We start from the raw sequence: 20,754 nt of genomic DNA, 5'->3' as shown, positions 1-20,754 counted from the left end.
TTAGAATCTTTTCAGATGTTCAGATGCCGACGCGATTCGCTGCCGCTGGAATCAGAGTTCTAAAATCGGAAACCTGCTGCGGACGCAAATGCGGATCGCCTGGGTTGACGGACCAACTGCGAATGAAACGGGAAGCTAAGGCAGGCAGAGCCAGCAGCGAACAGACCGCCAATTACGAAAGTGAAGCTGCCAAGGAGAGGTCCTTTTTTGCAGTCAATTTGACAGGAGGACGAGCCAAGCCAAAGGCAGTAGCCACCCCCACCCGCAATCCCACTCCCGTTCACTCCCCCCGCAGCAAAGCCACAAACGGAAAGGCGAAAAACCCAGTTGAGATGGGAAAATGAAAAGCGGCGAGCGCCGAGAATTGAGAGTCGAGAGCCGAGAACCCAGAAACGAACAAAAACAAACAGAACAAAAAAAAAAAGGAGACCAAACGAAAGTCGAAAATTTACGAAAAGCTACCAAATGTTACATTTCATCCCCTGATAGTGGACCAAAAGCGACCGACCAGCCCAGCCGCCCAAGCACCCATGCACACCCACCCACCGACTCTCCCATGTCGGCGTGAAGTCCTCGAAGAGAGTGCGAAAGAGAGCCGAGGGAGGAGAGCGAGGAGTGCCGGGTAACCAACCGGAAAACGCCCTTTTTTCACTGCCCCGGCCTGATGCGATTACAGCAAATGAGGGGACTTCCTGCCGTCCACCATTTTTGTTTTTTCCCACTCACCGACACACACACTAACTCACTCACCAACACACTCGCCACCCAGCCAGCTGCACACGCACACTAGCGCAGTGACGCTCGGCACGCACACTGGCGCACATATCCTGTGGCTTTCGACAATTCACCACAAAATGTCAAGAATGACGAAAAGCTAGCCGTGGAACGGCTGCGACATTGTATTGGTATGTGCTGGCGCCGTCCTGCTCCCACAGTCTGCCCTCGGATGTCCTGCTCCTGTGCTTGCCAAAACATCCTTCGTCGGCAGAGATGCTCAGCTGCTCTCCTGGCTTCTCTCGCTTTTTTCAACACTTTTTCCTCTTTGCTTGGCGCAATCCGGCGCTTGTAGGCTGTCGGATTATTAGTTCTAAAGTCAGGACCTCTTCCGACGAAAGGACGCCACAGTTGGGGTACATTTAAGCGGTCGAGTCATTTGATAAACGGAGCAATGGAGCATTTGATTACTTCGATTGAATAGGATTGCACAATCAACTTATATTTATATTATTTATATATACTTATATTATTTATATTTATATTTATACTTATATTATTATAATCCCAAAATAAAGGACTTAAAGGATATGTAATCAAAAGAAGTCCTTGATCTTTACGTTTAGGTATTAGAAACCAGTATCAGTAAGGTTATATACATCATTTATGTATACATCTTGAATAAGATATAATGATTATAATTTGATGTTAGGGTATTACTCGGATTTGGTGACTTATAGAACAAAGAAACTTTGCATTATTTTACTATTTACTGCTGCAAAGACCCTATAGAAAGCAGAAAGGAAGCATCCATATATGCAGCCTGATAACTTGCAATATGTGAAAAGGATATATAGCGTTCAGACATCTATTCCTGCATATGGTTCGGTGTGAGTGGTAGTGTTTTTGGGCGATTCCACAATGGCGTTTCCCCAGCCGGAGTAACTATGGCTATCGAAATCGCAATCGCAATCGCAGCTCGGTCGGTTGTTGGTATGTTGATAGGGGTTGATTTACTGACTCTCATCCAAATTGAAGTGACTTTAGCGACAGTGTGAGCGGGGGGTGCTCGGAGCTCGCCCACACGACCACACCGCGCAGCAAGACGTTCTGGCACATGACACTCGGCTTAGAGGGTGGAGTCTTGTAAGTCGATTCGGCGAGGGTCTCAGGATAAGCCCCGTGTCCATTACACAGCCCATTTGGCTGACTCTGCTCCCAGGGGCCGGCCCACTCGCAGCCGTATATAAGGCAGCCCCCAAAACGCTCAGCCCTCCTTCCCCCATCGCACGACTGCGATCCTGCGGTTATATTAACCAGTCAGAACGCAAAGTCATTTGCAGCTACGACGTGAGCGTCGCCGTCGGTCGTAACTCAACCACCCACAACCCACCACCACCCACTGCCTGCCACCCCCGGCTCCGCTGCCCCCGCTCTCCGCACACATGGCAAATTTGCGGCATCAAGAAGTCGCATTTTTCTATGCCCCCACCCCATGAGCATTTGTGCTCTCTTTCTCTCCAACAACCCCGACTCGCATGCTTGTGTGCGTGTGAGGCTAGGCCACGCCCCCGAGGCAAAGAATGAAAACTCACCACTTTCCGCAAAATCAGCGCCTGCGCCTGCTCACTTCGAATTGAAGTTCGAAAAACACAGGAGGCTGTGGTTTTTCGTTTCTCAGCCTGTCGAGTTTGGTTCTACCAGTTGTTCATTCCACTCGGCCACTTACAGCTAAACGGAAGTCCGTTCAGCAAAAAAATAAAAAAAAAAACACAACTTTTTTTTATAAAAATTCCAAGGCCTAATATCGTACAAAAGTGTCAGGTGTGTTGAGAAATAGTAATAATAGTTATATATTTTGTTAACACTCAGATTTCAGTGAGCAGCATGGACGGCTTCTACAGTAATAACAACAGCTACAGCTCCAACAACGGCGGCTACTGCTCGCAGGGTACGCGAAGTGGCAACTGCGGATCATGTGGCAACTGCCCCGGCGGCCACTGCCCCCGAATGGAGGCGGGCGGTAGCGGCTGCGGCGCTCGAGGAATAAGCCAGCCGGGTTGTCCTGGCGGCAACTGTTGTCCCGGCGGAAGGTGTTCGGCCGGAAAGTCGCGCCACAATCCAGACTGGCAGTATGGTGGACGCTAGCACCAAAGAGTTGGCGCTTCCTAGACCTGCAAATCGAACGCCCGCGAATGGACTTCCAATCCACATCTTACCCGAATAGCTGCACGCAGTAACCCGATTTGGGTGATCAGCATCGAGGTGAAGCGGATCCGCTGGTCGACTCGGAAACTCGCACCCATCCATTTCCATACTTTATATACACACCACTTACCATCTACACTTTCCATTCACGCACAAATTTCCAATATCCCTGACGAACAAGAAAATAAAAAGATACATACAATATGTAAAACTATATGTAAGTAGTAGTAAATGATGGGGATAGTTTATGGTCTTTCATAAGGGTTAGAGTTTTGTAGTTAAATAAAAATGCGGCATTGTGTGTTGTTAACATAGCTCATTTTATTAAATAGTATTTTTCAAACTTCGCATGCCGTAATATGTATGCTTTCTATTTCACACACTAACAATAAATATATATTTTTATGTTTACGATTCTTTTTAGTTATTTATGTAGGTTGGTATGCTAGTGCATGTTGTCCGTGTTCTTCGTATTGCACTAACTGGCTAGTTATTGATTACGTAACACGCTCCTTTCTGATTTGAGATTTAACACATTTGAAAACTTTGAGCTGTATATTTTGTATAGAATATAAAGATACCTTTGCTCGGGCTTTGGTGCTTCGTATTCTTTGGATAGAATCTGGGAATTGAGTTAACAGACTGGAGAAAGGGAATTGCATTTGTTGCTCCTGCCACAATATTCATTTACATATTAACAGCCACCCATACGTATGTTATATTTGTAAATTATTATCAATGCAACATGTAGATTCTCTACAAAATACGGAATGTTTCTCTACAATCGCTACCGATATATTTATCTAATTTCTTTATCTTATAGTTAGAGTGTTTCATTGTTATGTGACCTTTATATTTACAATTATTTAGTATTTGGGTATTATTGTGGTAATCGATGGAAGGAATTGAATGGTTTAAAGCTCCGAACTGAAGTTACAAGTTGAGAAAGTTGTTTCAGAAAACAGCACATTCACTTTTCGTTTCTATACATTGAATTTTCCATATTTCCTTGTGTAGTTCATGTTTAATTTAAGTGCAATAGGATATATTGCTCTTAGAAGTCGTGACCCACGTAATACATTTTTGAATTGCTTTTACTTTATGCTCTTTAAAAGTAATGTTCAGAAATCCTACTTGCCATTAGTTTAGTGTGAGGTTGTATTGTTGTGTGCTAAAACGTGTCCTGTTCCCGCAAAAGGTGCGGAGATATCCTTCGTGATGTGTGTTTGGTTTTATTTGCTAGAGAAGTGTTTGAGTTAACTATTTAATTGATATAACTGGCGGTGCTTAGTTTGTGTCTTTTATCGATTTAGCTGGTGTGGACTGACGCCTTTCTGTGTATCACTACGGGAATCATCAAGCTTCAAGGGATCATTTGAGTTTTGTGCGCTGACCACTTTTGTAGTCTGGTCGGTCGGTCGGTCATACATGCTTCGAAAGTCTCACTAAATAGTTAATATTTATATAATTTTACATCTGCGTTACATAACTATTAATTGTCAATGCTTGCGATGTATGTATAAGCAACATTTATTATGATTTAACGCGGTTTTTTAATAAATAGTTATAAATAAATATATAAATTATATTGCAACTTTCATTGTGTACATAAAAAATTCGATTTAAACTATGTTAAATAAAGTGTAAAATCATATAACAGCCTTTGGTTGAAGTTAAATTAACTTGATTTGGATAATAGATTGGACCGAAAGAATAAATAAGAGCTTTAAACCTAACTACGTTTAACATTAACAACTAAACACACTATTATGGATAGCTTTCGTTTGGTTACTTGTGTCCGCATGCCACATAATTTTCCTAATTGTCCAACGAGTTCGTGCGCAGCTGACTGTAGCACGCCTGGCACACCCTGACCGGCTTCAGGATTCGCAGACGCGAGATTTCCGACTCGAAGCGACTGCACTTGTTGCAGAAAACTTGGCCACAGTTGCGACAATGATGCTTTCGCTCATAGAGTGTAAATCTGAAATTAATTGATAATGGGGTATATGTTTTTATAAAGTTAATAATTAGAATTTCCATTTTTAAGAACTCACTTGACGTGGCACTTGACGCACTGATCTGCTCCCTCATCTTTCAGCCAATGATCAGCCACTCCACGACCAGGTTGCTCCGTAACGCTCCATGAAAAGATGCGACCGCGCGCATCACCTTGATGCATACCCAAACATTTTGATTAAATTCCTTACATCTTTATAACTTTGCTGTGCGAAACTTACCGACATATAAAATTTTGTGGTCTTTAGACACTGTTAATGCTGTTATGCTGGCTGGCTCAGCATTGTCCTTGCGATCGTATGCCGTATGCATGGTTAACTTCGATCGGAACATTAATTGACGTTGCCATCTGAAGCCTAAGTATAAAGAAATAAAAATAAAAATATTAAAAAAACATTTACATACGCAAAGATTCAATTTAAAACGTACCCTTTCTAAGAATCTGATCGCCTTTATGTCTGTCATTGTCAATTAAAACGAAACCGTCCGTGAGGCTTGTATCTGACTTGCTCGGCCTTATAGCATGCTCATCTTGAAAATCGTTAGATATTAGTTTAAGGCATTCGAACATTCTTGCATTCATACCTTCATTGGATTTGGGATCGTAGCTGCTGCCTTGGCCTTCCACTGTAGCAGACTTCATTTCGTGCAATGACTTTGCTCCAGAAATGGAACTCTTTCTGTGCTCACCATGCACCTCAGCCTTGGGACCTGTCTCAGCCGACTTACTCGATCCATGGCTATGTTGGGAGGCCTCCGAAATGCTACTTTCCGAGGCGGATTTAACAATTTCTGCGGATGAAGAAAAATTGATAAAAATTTTTATTTTGAATTCCAAAGATCTTGACCAAGCAAAGATACAGAAATTAAAATAACTCACCCATCTCTTCCTCCGACTGGGAAAGACTTCTTATTTGCTTCATGAGGCTCATTTTATCGTCCTTATTGTCCTTGTCTTCCAAAGAGACGGTGTCAGGTTTGTCCTGCGAAGATACCTCCGTGCCTCGCTTCAATTTGCGATCGATGGGCACCTGTGTATGCTCCAGAGACCACATCTGAAAACGGACCATTGGTTTATTTCATTTATTGTAAACTAAACTATGTCTCACCCTAACTACGCCATCAGTTGAGCCAGTTATGATGACATTCTGCTGGTCCCACTCCCGGATCTGTGAGAAGGCCACACACAGGATCTGCTGCATGCGATCCGCGCTGCCCACACATGTGTTGACCATAGCTAAGGCATCGCCATTGATGGACCACACGTGTAGCCAGGTGGCTGAGCAGGTGGCAATGTCCCCGGTCAGCTCATTAATGGAAACGGCAGCCACCACACCAGCATGACCCCGCAACTGCCGAACGAAAGTGAAGCGTGTCATATCCCAGACGATGGCTGTGCCATCCCGCGATCCGGACACGATAACATTGTAGGCAGCACTGGCGGCTAGACAGGTTACAGCGTCGGTGTGTCCATGCAACGAGTGCTTAACGGCCAGGCTCTTTCGATTCGCATCGAACTTCCAAATGGTCACAACGGAACTGGTGCCAGCTGTAACAATCATCTTGGCATTCGGGCACGCGCAGGTCAGAATCTCTCCCGAGTTCTGGGCAGACGCCTCGGACACAAAGGATGCCCGATCCGTGTCGTAGAGTCCAACGCGCAGCGAATGATCGGCAAATCCCCAGGCTATGTATTTCGTATACGAAGGCGGCATCATTACCTTGTTTTGCTCCACAGCAAACACCGTCTTGTCTGGCTGCAAGATCTGACCAACTGGACCTTTCAGCTCCTTGATGGGCTGCAGACTCGGCTTGAGGTTGTCCAAGTTGTGAAAGAACAGGCGGTCGGTTTGCAGCACTGTGCTATTGCCCTGAATCAGAGATGTAGGATCTATAAGAGCCGAGTGACGAGAGCCGCCCATCTTTTTCGCAGGATGCGCCTTTTTGAACAGCTGCTTTGGAATCTGACCGAAGTTATTAATGAAACCAATTGTGGCATTCTTTTTGAGTGGATCGTCAATGCTGTAAAACAACAAGGGAAATATAGTTAGCTAATATGCAAACAGATAATAACGAATGTGCTTATTACTTGTAGATGTCCACGTTTCCCTCGTAGAACAGATGGTGGAACACATTAACTGCGTCGACGGCGGCTGGTCCCTGTTGCTTGCAGCCAAAGATTAAGTCAATCCACTGCAATACATATTGTTAATGACTCCACTAACTTGAATAATATCCATGTAAGCTTACCAAATGCAAATGCTGGCTGACATAGTCGCATTCCAGAGCACTTCTGTGGAGTCGGATAAACTCTCTGGGATCGTGCTTGGCCCACGGCGGCAGGATAACATGGTTAAGGGTTTCGCCATTCTGCTTGGTACCCAGATCGAAGCTGTTGAAGTTGCTGAGGAACTCGGGTAGGTAAAAGAACTCCGGAATGAGTTCCTTGACGTCGGCCATGTTCAGCTTAGAGGCAGATAGCCACGCCTCCTTTATGCTGTGAAACATGCGGTCCGCAAGGTCGAAGTGTCCGCCCTGCAGCTTGAGGAATGGCTGCGAGAAAGGCTCTAGCCGCACCAGATACGAGCACACGATCATTGCAGAACTATAATGTGTGCCATAGTGGTATGGCGGTGTCTCGCCGTGGGGATCGTCCCACTCTTTGAAGCGCTTCTGAAACTGCTCCAGGCGTTCCTCGGCTTGGGCGCCCATTGGGCGCGAAAAGTCTCGGAATGTTTTCGGATTTGTCAGATCCAACTCTTCGGAATCGTAGTCGGCTAGGATCCAGGGAAATACGGGGTACTGCATCAGGTCGTTGTAGCTGCGACCGGCCAGCGTGTTCAGGTGCATAAGGTACTGGAAGTTTGAGATCTCGCCGCGCACCCACCGCTGGGTCACCGAGGTTTCGCCTATCAGTCCACTGAAGATACCAGCTGTTTGCTCTACGCTGGCCGTGCGCTTCTGGCCCGCCACGGACTGTTGCGCGTTGTCGTTCAGTGCAGTGGCCAGAGCCAGGAACCGCTGGTTAACCTTGTTGCGCACCTTGCGGGGAAAGCTCAGAAGGTAGTTTCGTCCATCCTCGGAGAATACTTCTAGAGCGATAGGCTGAAGCAAGTAGCGACGCTTGTGCACCTCCCGGATTTCCTCGTACGCAAACTTTGAGCACTGCCTGAGCTTGTGGCTTACTGCCCGCGAAGTTGTCGAGGAGGTTCCACCCGAGTTGGGAATGATTGGGTCATATGCTCCTGGCGGCAGGGTGTCAATGTCACGAATCTCACGGTTCTTTAACAACGTAAAGCCATCCACAATGTAACAGTGCTCCTTGCCGAACAACAAAAGTCCTTCGAAGGTGTCTAGGCCTTGGACTCTTGCACAACGGAACATAAAGCTAATCTTCTCCTGCTCCTCTAGTAGCCGCAAAAAGGTCTCGTTATCGCTGGTCATCGAGGTATCCTCCTCTTCTTCGTCATCCTCTGGAGCATTGCCGTCCACTGACTCCTGTGGACAGGGTGTTGATCCGTGTCCCACAAGCTTGGGCAAAACCAGGGGTGGTGGCGTTGATGTCGAACTGCTGGTCTCCAAACGATGCGAGTGCACTGCTTCCAGAGAACTCTGCTGTTGCATCGCATGGTGCTCCCCCGCCTCGGCCAGTATGCGTGGCTGCTGCGGTCCGTGCAGTGCGTACGTTTTGCTATCCAGACTGGAGGCCACCTTGTATTTTAGCTGCCGATTGTCCGCCAGCTCCAACTCCGGTCTGTATGGATAGTGCAGGTAGAAGACATCATTGCGCATCGTTTTCTTGCGCATACGGTGGGGTCCTTCGGTGGTGTCTAAAATCCACTTATCCAGTGAGCAGCTGCCAGTGGGACCCCACAGACCGCGCTCCCGGGTAAGCTCCATCTCCGACTGCACCCAGTCTTGATAGACGTAGCGCTGAGTGTGCTGCAACATCTGCTGGTACTGTTTCGCACGCAAGTCCAAAAGATCCTTTATGAGCTGCACATGGATCCCTGTGGACTCATAGGCTGCCTCGCGAGTTAAGGTCGACCTGGTTCGTACCAGCTCCTCTTTTTTGGTTTTAGTTCTGCTAGTCAAACGGGACAGTCCACCAGTAACCTTTTGGATTTTGGACTGGATCTGGGTGTGCAGCTCCCAGGGCGCACGATAGGTGGCCTTACGTTCTGCCTCCACATAATTGAACCATAGTTTAGAGGCCAGCTCCATGACCTGCTCTCGCGTGGTCTGCAGATCAGGTGCTTTGGAGTTCGGCGGTGGGGATGTTAAGGAGACTTTAAATACCTCCTCAATGGCAGGCTTCTTGCATACGTATAGCTCCTCCCAAACACGAAAAGCAGCGCCAACGATCAGATTCCGACCCTGTAACTGGTTGAGATCTTCGTCCTTGGGCTCTGCAGTCTCCGTCTGCGGATTTACGTGCCAAGTGGTATTTCGGCTGGTTGCTGGCTCCAAAATAATTTTCATATCGGCAGTCAACTGCAACAAGCAGTATGTAAGGCAGCCAATGAATTCCAGTTCGTGGTTTCCCGCTCCGAAAATAAGCAGGCGGTGCTGAATGATCTTGTGCAGCGCCTCCAGCACGCTCATCTGGTCAGCTCGCGAGTCATCGGTGGGTCGGGAGAGCAGGAAGAGGATGCTGCGGTTCAGCGAGTGATGGAGATGCTCCAATGACAACGAGGACGACCGACGCTTCGCCTGTACGATCAGCTTTATAACAAAATCGAAAATGTCGTGTGGATTGCGGGCGAGGCAACCTTGCCACAGCTTATCCACGATGCGAGCGGTCAGGTAAAACACATTTGGGGCGATGTATTGCATTTGGCTCTGCAAGAGAGGCACCAGAGGGAGTGCTGCCTGTTCGCCTACAAGTACGTCGGCGGCCAGTAGGTGATCCATTAGGGCGATAATTATCTGGGTCTGATACTGCACCTGGAGGGGTAGTTCAGCCGATTCTGGTGCTGCGTCCAGCACGAGATCGATGACCGGAGTAGGTTTACCCTGCATGTTGAGGCCGAGAGAGTCCACGACAATAACGCGCAGGAAGTCGATAATGCAATTACACACCGGATGAGCTGTTAGCTTGGGCTGCGGCGCTCCATGAAGTGTTTCCGGCGGTGGCAAAGCAAAGCTGCTTCCCGTATCGTCTGTGGGTGTCGATGCGCCACTGTTTGGTTCAGATTCAGCCGGACGAGATGCCAACGGAAATAGCACAGCTACTAGCGAGGTGACCACGTCGCCTGTCATCATCACAGGCGCAAAATCGGTGAGGTTTTGATACAAGCTAAACAGGAGCTGGATAATTGTTTCCGGGTGGCTGTGAAGCCATGGGGCGCACTCTCCACCATGAACGATTCCCCGCACCATTGCCAGGAGTACGCATACGCCCTCGGGACAAATGTTGAGCTTTGGCAGCTGCGTGTTGGCGGATACAGGAGCTCCCCAGAGGAACGACCAGACGCGGTCAAGATCGAACTTTGTGTGCTCAGTAGCCAACACCTTTACAGGCTGTCCCATAATCAGGGCGGTGATTAGGAAGTACAACTCCGGAACGTCCAGGTGATGATTCATTAGCCATTCAAGAAGCTGGAAACCTAAAATGTGGATGAAAAATAATAATATTTATATTTTCCACGCTGCTTCGAGTTCATTTAGGTACGCACCTGGTATATTTAAGGCCGCTGCTCGCACCTCTCCTGCAATCTGCGTGGGCAGATGTTGTATCGTGTTCTGTGGGGTGGCTACAATGACTGTACCAGTGCCATTCGTTGGTCGCTGGTTAAGCTGCTGGGCCCCGAGACCCAGCATCTTTCGCTGTGAGACCATCTCGGTAAACCGAAGATAACCGCCGTTGTGGGTGGCATCCCGGAATCGCACAAGAAAACTTTCGTTAGCACAGATTACGACCAGGATGCGTACTGCAATGATTACAGTCGTGAAGTGGACGTGCGGTTGCATGAAGAGTAGCAACCAATCCATGCCCAATGTTTTGGAAATGTCGTCGCAGATTACATAGTTCACTGTGTTCCGAGGCGTGAATAGCAGTCCGTGGAGTAGCGATAGGCAGCGATTGCGTAGGTATATGTTCTGAGCCACACCACCATCCTGATCCTCGGCAGGATTTTTCATGCTGGGCAGAAGCACAGCGCGTTCCAAGCCTCCAGAATGGGCATGTGGAAGCTTGGCCGCCACATACTGACCGAAAAGCAGTAGATCGGTGTGCCTCGGCTGACCGCCCAGTAGAGTCTCCAGCAGACTGAAGAGAATCTCTCGTGTCGAGTGGTCTTGGATTTGGGTAATGATGTGCAGCAATTTCACTAGAAGCTGCAGATCACGCATGATCTTCACGTTCTGCTTCTTGTCGCTGGACTCGACCACTAATTCGAGTAGATGCTCTAGCAGGGAGCGCAGCAGTCCGTTTGGTGCATTATGCCAAATCTCAAGATCACACAAAAGATCTTGGAAGGCTGTCACATTTGGAATAGCCGACATGTCCTGTCCGCTGTTCACTGTGCCTACTAGACCAAAGGTCAGGTGCAGAATGTGCGAGTTCAGCAGATGCTTTTTCTTTTTAAAGAACATCCCCAATGTCTGGTAGCATCGTTTTCTATCCATCTCGGCTTGAGCGGCGCGATTGCTTCGCACCACGCAGGTCAAAGCTTTGACACCTGCGTATAAGGACTCCACGTCTTGAGCCATGGCGATGATACCGAGGAGCACGTTGCAGCCACCAACTGTGTCGATCATGGCTGAGACGGGATGTGGACTAAATACTCTGACGCCCAGATAACCGACGACCACGCCGCCAAGGGAGCGTCCAGCTCCTGCAAGATGTCCAGCAGAGTTGTGCAGAATTCTGAAAGAACAGATGAACAGATATGAGACTAATCTTTGTGGACCAGAGGTACAACTTACTTTATGGGCGTAGCATTCTCGTGCGAGTTCATGTTTAGCTGCTTGGCAATGCTTTTGTTGTCCGCTCTGCTGTAAACTTTGCGGATTTTGACTAGTGTCAGCTTGGACACGGCTTTAGCATTAAGCCCCAGGAGAACGCGATCTTCTGGCACCAAGGGCGCCAATGACTCCGACTGCTTGCCAAGTTGCGGAGCTTGCAGAGAGCCCATGTAGTGCGGTCCCAGTTGGTATATTGTCTGCACTGTCTGCTGGGTTAGCACATCCTCGATAAGGTGGCAAACGCCCTGCTTCCAACAGAGACGTGAGTAACGCCGCCAAATAGGTGGCGTACCGATATATCCAAAAATCTGTGTGGGCGACGTCAAACTAGCGTTTCCCGCTGCGGGATGCTGGGCAATATAGTGTAGCTTTTGAGTATGCATTGGAACCCCGTCCAAATAGAGGAACAAACTCGAATTTTTAAGCACGGCCCGGTTGAGCACAACGACCAGGTTATGCCACTGGCCTTCGTGCAAAAGATCAGGACACCATATGCGAGCGATACCATCATCCGATCCTTCGGGTTCCCAGTCACCAATACCTAGAAAGATTAACATTTTAGTAATGATTCTAAAGAGACTTCTGTGTTAGTACATACTTTTTCTGGGTGTGACCAACGTCTCCTGTGTCGAGACGACGATTGCCTTGTCCCGCGCGGAAAGCAAAATGGATAAACATGCTAGGTTCTCCTCTCGTGGATTGTGGATGGTCCTAACCAAAGTAAGAAGCCGAACACAGTGCGGGTCCGTCTTAGGATCTGAGAACTTTTCTACACAGAACCAGGTGGAGTATGTGAGTCCAGTTTGTGGTGGAAAGATTCGATCGCCAGCCCCGATGCCCCCAATGCTGTTTGCATCGATGGTTCCGCCAGCGGTGGCCGTTGCCTGTGGCGCCAGTGAGGGCAGGTACAAGCAACCGAATCCCTCGGCGGACATGTCTAGCTCTACAAAGGGTGGGAGCGTGCTCGAACCGTGGGCTCGGAAGTCACGTGGCGTTGTCATAGACACCAGGGTCTTGATACGAGTCAGCGGAACGGGACCGCCCAGCTTATATGGCTGCTGAAGATCTATATCCGCACACGAGAGCGGCTCACCCAGCCGCAGGAACTGGCGCAGTTCGGTAGGTTGCAATGCTTGAGCGGCAAGACGCTCCAGAATGTACTGCATTGGCACGTGCAACGGATGCGACTCCTCCGCCAGTGCTCTTCGCGTCAGCTTAAGCAGTTTCTCTGCCAGACCGTGGTCACACATTATCTGCTGGTTGCGTTCGCTTCGCACCAAGGACTTGATTATTTCGCTTAGATAAACTTGCAGTTGCACCGCCTGTAAAGGAGCCATGTCGTACTCCACGGCGGGCAGCAGCTGAAGCATGCAAAGAACCACACCTGGGTGCACTATTCTAGGCTCCGGACTGGGCTGCGTAAGATTCAGCTGGCTGGGATGCACGGGTGGTGCCAGCTCTTTACTCGGCGATCGCAAAGTTGTCGGAGGATCGCTGAAGAGTGTAATAATGCCGCTTAAATTTGGAGCCTCAAAATTATCCAGGGCAATACTGTATAGCAGCCGAAATACGATGCACACGTATGACAGCGGGTATGGAACGTCTTCAGAGAAACTGAAGAAAATTTACTGATTAAAGTTAATAATCTAAGGAGAATATTTGGCTTAAACTTACCTGACGCTTAGAATATCTCCGCTGAAAATCTCATGATAATACTTGAGAAGCGACTGCTGCGGCTCATAGGTGCCCGTGTAGTCCTGTAAGGCACACGATCCACCAAAGCATCCCAGCAGACGAAGTGTGTCGCACAATGAGCTGCTGCTAATCTCCTGATGAAAGAACTTGGCGTTGGCCGGTTCAAATCTCATAGCGGTGGCTAGGGTCTGGAAGACTATTTGCAGCAGCAGAATGAGATCCTGTTGTGGAATGTCCGGTTGAGGAAGGGCCATGCTGCCATCCAGAGATACGAATACACTGGTCACGTAAACGAATCCGCCCACTTTGCGGAAGACGGTCCGTGTGCGATGAGAGTCCTTTAGGCAGCCAAGCAACATATTTAGTATCTGAATCTTAAACTCCACTTGTAGTGGGCTGACGCTGTGCATCAGTGAGAGTATGTGCAGCATGTCGTCGTCTCCACCTGCGGACAGGATCAGCTCCCTTACGATTCCGAGAGCCTGTGGTCGGCAGTGCTTGAACTTCACCAACTCATGGACGCACTTGGCGCCACCGTACTCACGAAAGAGTTGGGCGTTGTTGCTGGCACCACCTCCTAGCAACATGGTGAGGGCCTCCAGAACATGCTTTCCTAGCGTGTCGAACCGTTCTTCTTCGGCCTCACTTTCCAGCTCCACCACCACTGAATCATCTCCCTTGGTAATTTTCTGCACATGAGCTGCATAGCGTGTTAGACAGCCAACAAAGATCTCCAGAATGCCTACTTCGCGGTAGACATCTTTAAATACAGCGTTGTGCCGGAGAATGTTCAACAGTGTCTTCAAGCAAAGGATGCTGCAGGACGTCGACTGGTTGTGCTTGAGCAATAGCGAAAGGCTGATCAGCTCCTTGCACGGCACGAAGTTCAGTTGGAAGACAATGAACTCCAGCAGATCGTAGAATTTTTCCTGTATTTGCGGGCTTTTCATGTGTATTCGCTCTGCGAACGAACTAAGCGTTTGCTCCGATTCCAGGATAAAGTAGTTGGCATTTTCCGAGTGGTATACCCGCGAAATGGCGTCCAGTATTGTGCAGCAGAGCGCAGGCGTCGTTGACTTAAGGAACACGTTCTGCAGCACCTGGAAGGCGTACACATTTCGCACGCATGTCTCCCGGGAGGTGGCCTGCGGGAGCTGGAAGTTCTGCAGTTTGAAAGCCGTATTGAACTGCGAAGCTGGCGGTCGGAGCTCGTAAAAGCCACACATGCACAACGAAGATATCATCAGAACCAGATTTCGTATGGCGGCTTGAATCTCCAATGATTGGCTACGATTGTTGTCAAACCTGAAAATTAATATTAATATGAAGAAGTGCTTAAAAAGGGAACTATTGTACTTACTTGAGTAGAAAATCACTGAGAAACACGTAGCCTTGAGATGCGCGAAAATCATCCATCAAAATCTGGGATACCTGACTGGAGTCCTTGAGAAAGCAGAACACCGTGACGAACATTTCAACAATCTCCAAAGGATTTCCAAACGTCAGGCGCTGCATATTATCCACGCAAAGTGCCATGCAGCCCTTGGCTAAATTAAGAAACATTTTAAGAATATTTAGCTCTACTGATTAAGTCCACCATACTTACAATGTATATAGCTAACTACGGCATCGGTTAGACCATTCCTTGATATTGTGGTCAGGATTTCAGCAGCGTTTTTGCGCCACACAATGTTGTGGATGGGACATGGCGATGTGATGGCCGAGAACAGCAGCGTCAAGTCGTCCATGCGGGCTAGTTCCTCAGCGGGATACGGATACGAGCACAGCTTGACCAGCAGCTGCACAAACACCTTCTGCAGAAGCGTCCGCCTTTCGTGGGCATTAAATTCACTTACTGCTCCACCATCAGCTGAAGGCTCATCGTCCTCGACTATGGGTAGGTCGAAGAACAAGTACAAGCACTTCACTAAAGTAGAGGGAACCGCCGCAGCAGTCATGACCTGAAATGGAGCAATATTCGATTTGCTTAGTTGGTTTCGACATAACATCTTAATTTAAGCCCGCAGCACAAGTATTGTATTTTGAAATCCTACTTTTCCCGCAGAACCTTTTTCATCAGTTGCCAAAACTAATCTTAAACCATTTTAAACTAGAATACTAAAGTGCGTCTGTAAAATGAACCAGGTTTGGGTGTTCTTTAAACTCATCGAGGTGTTGCTGGGCAGTGTTTGCATGTTTTTCCACATACGCGGCTCATCCTACTGGCCAGAGCGTACTCCACATATGATCCTATACTGTGCCACATTTTCGTCCTTCACGGCGCTCGCAGCTCTAGGCGCGTTTCGACTGGTGCTGGCTAGGAGTACGGTGCTGTCCTCCCAGCTCCTGCTCACACTGAGCGCCGTGCTGTCGCACTACATTTGCGGCGTACTGATAATGCGCACCGCCATGCTGGACCCTCACCTGCCTTTCATCAATTCTACCATCGAGTACCTGGAACATCCGCACTTTGCGCACTGCAAGAGGCAGAGCATCGCTGCACTGGTTACTGGCACCATGTACTTGATGCACATGTTCCACGTTTTCGACCTGCTGATGCGCATGGAACCCGGCGACTGGAAACGTCAGGCGACTGGCCGTAAGTACTTCGAGGGAACAGAGTCTGGTTCAACTGGGCTGTTTGTGCTTTCCAAGCCAGTGGACGACTTTCTATGCAAATGCTGCAGCTGCTATTATAAGTTGGCCAATTCTCAGATCCTGTACTTCCGGCCGAACGCGGAGGTGGAGCAGCCGCACTTTATAGCCCGCATGTGGCAGTTCATTGGGGATGCGCGTAAAAAGTTTTTTTCGCTGCATCAGATCGAGAGTGACGAGAGTTTTTTATCCACACCGACCATAACCACCAGTGAATCGGATATCACACCAGTGGTCACGGAGTACAGTGTGTACATGGAAGAGCAGGCCAATAAGCTGCGCCGATCAGCTTCAGTCTGGCGCGGCTCCAGCGATTCCTCGAGCTTGTGGGCCAAAATCGAGGACAGGAGCACTGTGAGCATCGTTTCAAATCGGTCAAGTGAGAGCAGCGAGGCCACAGTGAAACCCATTCAAATGGATCGCAAGGTAGCCCGGCGATCTTCCATGTGGGCGGACACCGAGAAAAGGGAGAAGTCGGAGATTCTGCTGGTAGAACAGGGCTCTAGCTATTCTCGGCTCAGAACTTTAAGCAATGCCGAATTGGCCCATAAGCCAAGCGATGCGGAAGAAAAGGAACAAGTTCAAGATGCACCCAACCCCGAATGGAACTAAGCAAACTTAGAAAACTTTGTAAATTTGAAGATTTCCCTCTACAAAAATTGTAGCTATTAAAATTTTGACTTCGATTACGTCGATGTACTTTTACCATAAGGTACTATAGCAGCCTATAAATGGAACATACCTGTATGAGAGATACGTCTCCATTGGCCAATAAATTTAGGGTAGCCAAAAGCATCCATCCGCTGCTGGTTTCCTCGGTGGTTTCCACCTCGAGAAACTTGACAATGGCAATGGACGCCGCCTCCGTGCTCTGGTTGGAGGCGCGCTTGCGGATTTCGCTGACCATGAGACGTGATACTTGCTGGCAGAAGGCGACCACATCCCAGAACTTTTCGCTCATGTCGTTTGCCGGACAGCTGCTGAAGACCTGTAAGAAAGGGGAGTTAGTGGCCTATTCCTTCACACCGACTGATTTACTCACTTTGCAGAAGAGGGGCAGCATCTCGTAGAGCTTGTCGTCGCGCTCCTGTTCGCTCAGCGGCTCCCGCGGATGAGTGTATTCGTTGAAGAGCTTCTTTAGCGTGCTGAGGCTCACTTGGACGCGGGCGTCTATCAGGGCCTCCTCCCCACTCCGTCCGTTTGTGGCGGTCGGTACACCGGCATCCGTGCCGCTCCTGTTGCCCCCGGGTGAACTGTTGTTCGCCGTCGAGGTTCCGCTGCTGCTGCCGCTGCCTGCGCTGGCAGCTCCGCGCAGCTTACGCATTACATTCATCTTTGTGTTTGTTGATTTGCGGTAAGATTAATCTAAAAGACGAAAAATTAAGTTGACTAATACAAAATATAAGAGTAATCTAATATGGAATGTCATTGATTTTGTTGCAAGGGGGTGGCACCTTCTACATCAGTTATAATAATGGTTATTCATTTGTTTACAATGTTATGCCTTTTAAAAATATTGTATATTATTCCATAAAGGTGTAAAAAGATATTTCGCAGTATTTTGAAACTTTTTACTGCTGTAGTTTAATGAACTTTCCCACTTGCATGCAAGTTTTTTCCACACGTGTCGCTTCGCATTTAAACATATGTTGCCATAGAATCAGCTTATTGTAGATATTGTATCTTTTGCCCATCGGTGTTGAGATATTTTGGCGATTTATTTGCACAGCACTGACACCACAGCACAAGCACTTTTAATTGAGTGGCTTCCAAATCACAACCGCGCACAGTGCAGTTGGCGTTATTGCTTGTTTTCGCAGCTATTCTATTTCTGCTGCCGCCGCCTTAATTAGCGGCCGCTGGAGGTGAATCACGCGAAAAGTGCGATCATTGTATTCGGTGCGAGTATTAACTTTTCGCGAGTGAATGAACGTTGCCTCTGCCGTCGTCTACTCGATTCGATTCCTACGCCTACATAGCGATCAACCGATAGTGGTTATTATTCATATATTCGGAAAATATTTACGTTTTGTGCGAGACAGCTGTTCTTGGTTTACTTATTGAGCACTTGTTTGTTTACTCCAACTCCCTTTGAAAGTACCGACTATCTATCTGACCTCTCTCTTCGTCCAACGCATTTGGTTCAGCTAACGGCCGCTCTGTTGTTGCTTTTTCTTAGTCCGCTTTGCACTCTCTTTCGTGTCGCACTTTGTTTTGCTCCAGTCAATCGCGCCTCACGACAATTTTATTGATTTTTCTTTCTCTCTCGCGTACTCACGCTCTGGCTCTCCGCCCGCGTCCCCCCTTGCACCCACAAGCAGATAGGTCGAATTTGAAAATTTTCACATTCATTTTCTTCCGCTTATTTCGTGCAGCCGTCACTTACATTTGCTATCCGTCGCTAGCATTGTGTTTCCCGTGTGAGTTTTCACTATTTTGGGCCCTAAATGTACTTGTTTTACATCTTGTTTCACGTATGAAAATGTGAAACAAATTTTCTCCAACTTTTCGTCTGTACTCTCTTTTCGTTATTCTGTCAAGTGTTGCGTAGCGCTGCCAGTGCAATCAGCTGTTCACATTTTCCACCACCGCAGCCAGTGCTCGTTAGCGCCAGATGCCAGTGCTGCATGTCGAATTATGCTCGGCGGGCATTTTAAGATTTAAGTGTACTGATAAGGAAATATACAAGCCCGATTCTATAAATCGAATACATTTTATTATTATTTAATATAAAATCTGTTGTATGTCGCCAACGATGCTCATCACTTCAGATTTTATATATTAGATCGCATACTGATGTATGTCAACACTTAAACATAACTAAGCCGATTTATCTCATAAACTTAGCATCTGAATTGAAACTTAATTAGCACTTACTTAATGTGCATGTGTGCTAATAATTATCTTCGTTATTGTTAATAATATTATATGAGTGCTTTCGCATTTTGGCTAACAATTGGTAGTCTTAGGCCATTGGCCATTGATTTCCCAATTTCTGTCTCGCCCAATATTCGCATGAGTGTGGGATTCTCTGTTGATTCTGGCTAGGGGTTATTAATATTTGTGTTTGTACTTTCAGTTGTTATAATTGTCAGCATCAACAGATAGCTGTCGGATATGACAACAAATTTATTTGCATATTGATTGAACCAATGAACGAACACCCGATGGCGAACTTCATGCGTTGGTAATGATGCGATTTGCTGACTCATTTGTGGCAGAGAATGCTGTAAGTTTATTGGGATTGATTGGTAAGGCCATTAAATGCCACGCACGTCCTTCTGATCTAATTTCCATGTACCCGAAACCAATTCGCTGTGTCTCCCCATTTTAATGCGGATAAAATTTCGTTTTTGAATCAATTAGGGGTGCAAAAGAATAAAGGCGTGTCGTGCTAAATATTTATCCAGCTGTCTGGGGTAGTTATCCCCATGACCAACTGCCTCGCTCCCCAAAAATAGTTAGCCTTTGGGCGTTGGCCCCGCCACGCCCACTGACCCCTTGCGTGACTGCCCGTATCCACCCGCTCCCACAGTATTCCTCAGTTTTCCAGCTAGCCAGCCACATAAGCTAAGCTCGGTGTTCCCTAATGCTTGTTTATGTGGGAAAGCGTTTGGGATTGGCACTCCTCCAGATATTATATCTTCCCACCCAGACAGGTACTTTGCGCACTTTCCCGCCCGACAAACCCCCCACCACGAATTGTGGGGCAGGGCTGTGGGGGAAGTCCTTTGTCTGCGGCAATATTCTAATGGATTTTTCGGTTTCAGTTATAAATAGGCACCCGACAACTGACAAAAACGGGAACAATATCTCAGGTGCCAAGAAGGGGTAGCCCAGTGAAATGATATTCGGTAGATTGATAGCGCACTGAAAAAAACTAGAGATGTTGCCGCAAACATTCTACCTACCAGACTAAATGACAAGAAAATTCATTAAACGAGTGCAAACCCAGCAAATTTTAAAGTAGATTTTCAAGAGAATTGTATATCAGCGCGAATTTCCCGAGGACCGCATCTGCTGCTCGAGGCGTTTTCAGAGAATTTAAAAGTGTAACCCCAAAAATCATTTGCACAGCAGTCATGGGGGACTCATTAGGCGGGGCTTCCCCCTTTCTGTCGGAACGAATAACTTTTATTTTTCGCCCCAGAGTCCTCCACTTCATCACGACGCTGTTGTTGACAAGGAGCGAAACATTTGCGTATCGGAATTGGCAAGACCCCGGGCGGCGGCCAAGGATATTCCGGCCTCCATTCCCGTAAGACATGAATATTCATCCTTTGGCGGAGCGAGTCCCAATCGAGCCAGAAGATGCTTCAGGTTGCCGGGGCTTTTGGGATTAACATAAAATTTCAGTTGATTGTGTTTTGGTGAAGATTTGTATGGGATATAAGGGATTTTATGAGCCGGCTAACTTGTTTGGCTGGATGCCTAGTGAAATCTCAACGGGCCATAAGATTGATGGCAATTGCTTATACAATGGCCCAGGATATT

The 20,754-nt window shown here is 47.6% G+C and overlaps 3 protein-coding genes across 3 annotated transcripts; 2 read left to right on the top strand and 1 right to left on the bottom strand.

The window, feature by feature from the left end:
- The first annotated feature begins 2,410 nt into the window (after nucleotides 1–2,410).
- LOC6613540 (keratin-associated protein 17-1) lies at nucleotides 2,411–3,138 on the top strand. The gene is made up of 2 exons (XM_002037972.2): nucleotides 2,411–2,538; nucleotides 2,594–3,138. Exon 2 carries the CDS (start codon nucleotides 2,602–2,604, stop codon nucleotides 2,860–2,862), a length of 261 nt encoding a protein of 86 aa, XP_002038008.1. The 5' UTR covers nucleotides 2,411–2,538; nucleotides 2,594–2,601; the 3' UTR covers nucleotides 2,863–3,138.
- An 83-nt stretch (nucleotides 3,139–3,221) lies between these two features.
- LOC6613538 (WD repeat and FYVE domain-containing protein 3) lies at nucleotides 3,222–18,775 on the bottom strand. Its single transcript, XM_002037970.2, has 18 exons — nucleotides 18,647–18,775; nucleotides 17,303–17,625; nucleotides 17,003–17,248; nucleotides 15,212–15,566; nucleotides 14,966–15,152; nucleotides 13,585–14,910; nucleotides 12,509–13,524; nucleotides 11,872–12,451; nucleotides 10,620–11,812; nucleotides 7,192–10,550; nucleotides 7,031–7,134; nucleotides 6,051–6,963; nucleotides 5,822–5,996; nucleotides 5,527–5,733; nucleotides 5,371–5,472; nucleotides 5,163–5,297; nucleotides 4,980–5,094; nucleotides 3,222–4,906 (listed from the first exon to the last, which is right to left on the bottom strand). Exons 2-18 carry the CDS (start codon nucleotides 17,591–17,593, stop codon nucleotides 4,741–4,743), a joined length of 10,470 nt encoding a protein of 3,489 aa, XP_002038006.2. The 5' UTR covers nucleotides 17,594–17,625; nucleotides 18,647–18,775; the 3' UTR covers nucleotides 3,222–4,740.
- Nucleotides 15,673–16,949, top strand: LOC6613539. Its single transcript, XM_002037971.2, has one exon. It carries the CDS (start codon nucleotides 15,742–15,744, stop codon nucleotides 16,870–16,872), a length of 1,131 nt encoding a protein of 376 aa, XP_002038007.1. The 5' UTR covers nucleotides 15,673–15,741; the 3' UTR covers nucleotides 16,873–16,949.
- Nucleotides 18,776–20,754: the final 1,979 nt, after the last annotated feature.

This window comes from Drosophila sechellia, chromosome 2L (genome assembly GCF_004382195.2).
Source record: "Drosophila sechellia strain sech25 chromosome 2L, ASM438219v1, whole genome shotgun sequence".
NCBI classification, from domain to species: Eukaryota; Metazoa; Arthropoda; class Insecta; order Diptera; family Drosophilidae; genus Drosophila; species Drosophila sechellia.
The sequence above is the reverse complement of the archived record's forward strand: the minus strand, read 5'-3'. Positions and strand labels throughout refer to the sequence as shown.

Coding starts and splice junctions, on each gene's coding strand:
- LOC6613540 (XM_002037972.2), top strand. CDS start 2,602: ATGGACGGCTTCTACAGTAATAACAACAGCTACAGCTCCAACAACGGC.
- LOC6613539 (XM_002037971.2), top strand. CDS start 15,742: ATGAACCAGGTTTGGGTGTTCTTTAAACTCATCGAGGTGTTGCTGGGC.
- LOC6613538 (XM_002037970.2), bottom strand. CDS start 17,593: ATGAATGTAATGCGTAAGCTGCGCGGAGCTGCCAGCGCAGGCAGCGGC. Junction 12,452..12,508: donor GTTGGTCACACCCAGAAAAA/GTATGTACTAAC, acceptor TAATCTTTCTAG/GTATTGGTGACTGGGAACCC. Junction 4,907..4,979: donor TGCGTCAAGTGCCACGTCAA/GTGAGTTCTTAA, acceptor AATTAATTTCAG/ATTTACACTCTATGAGCGAA.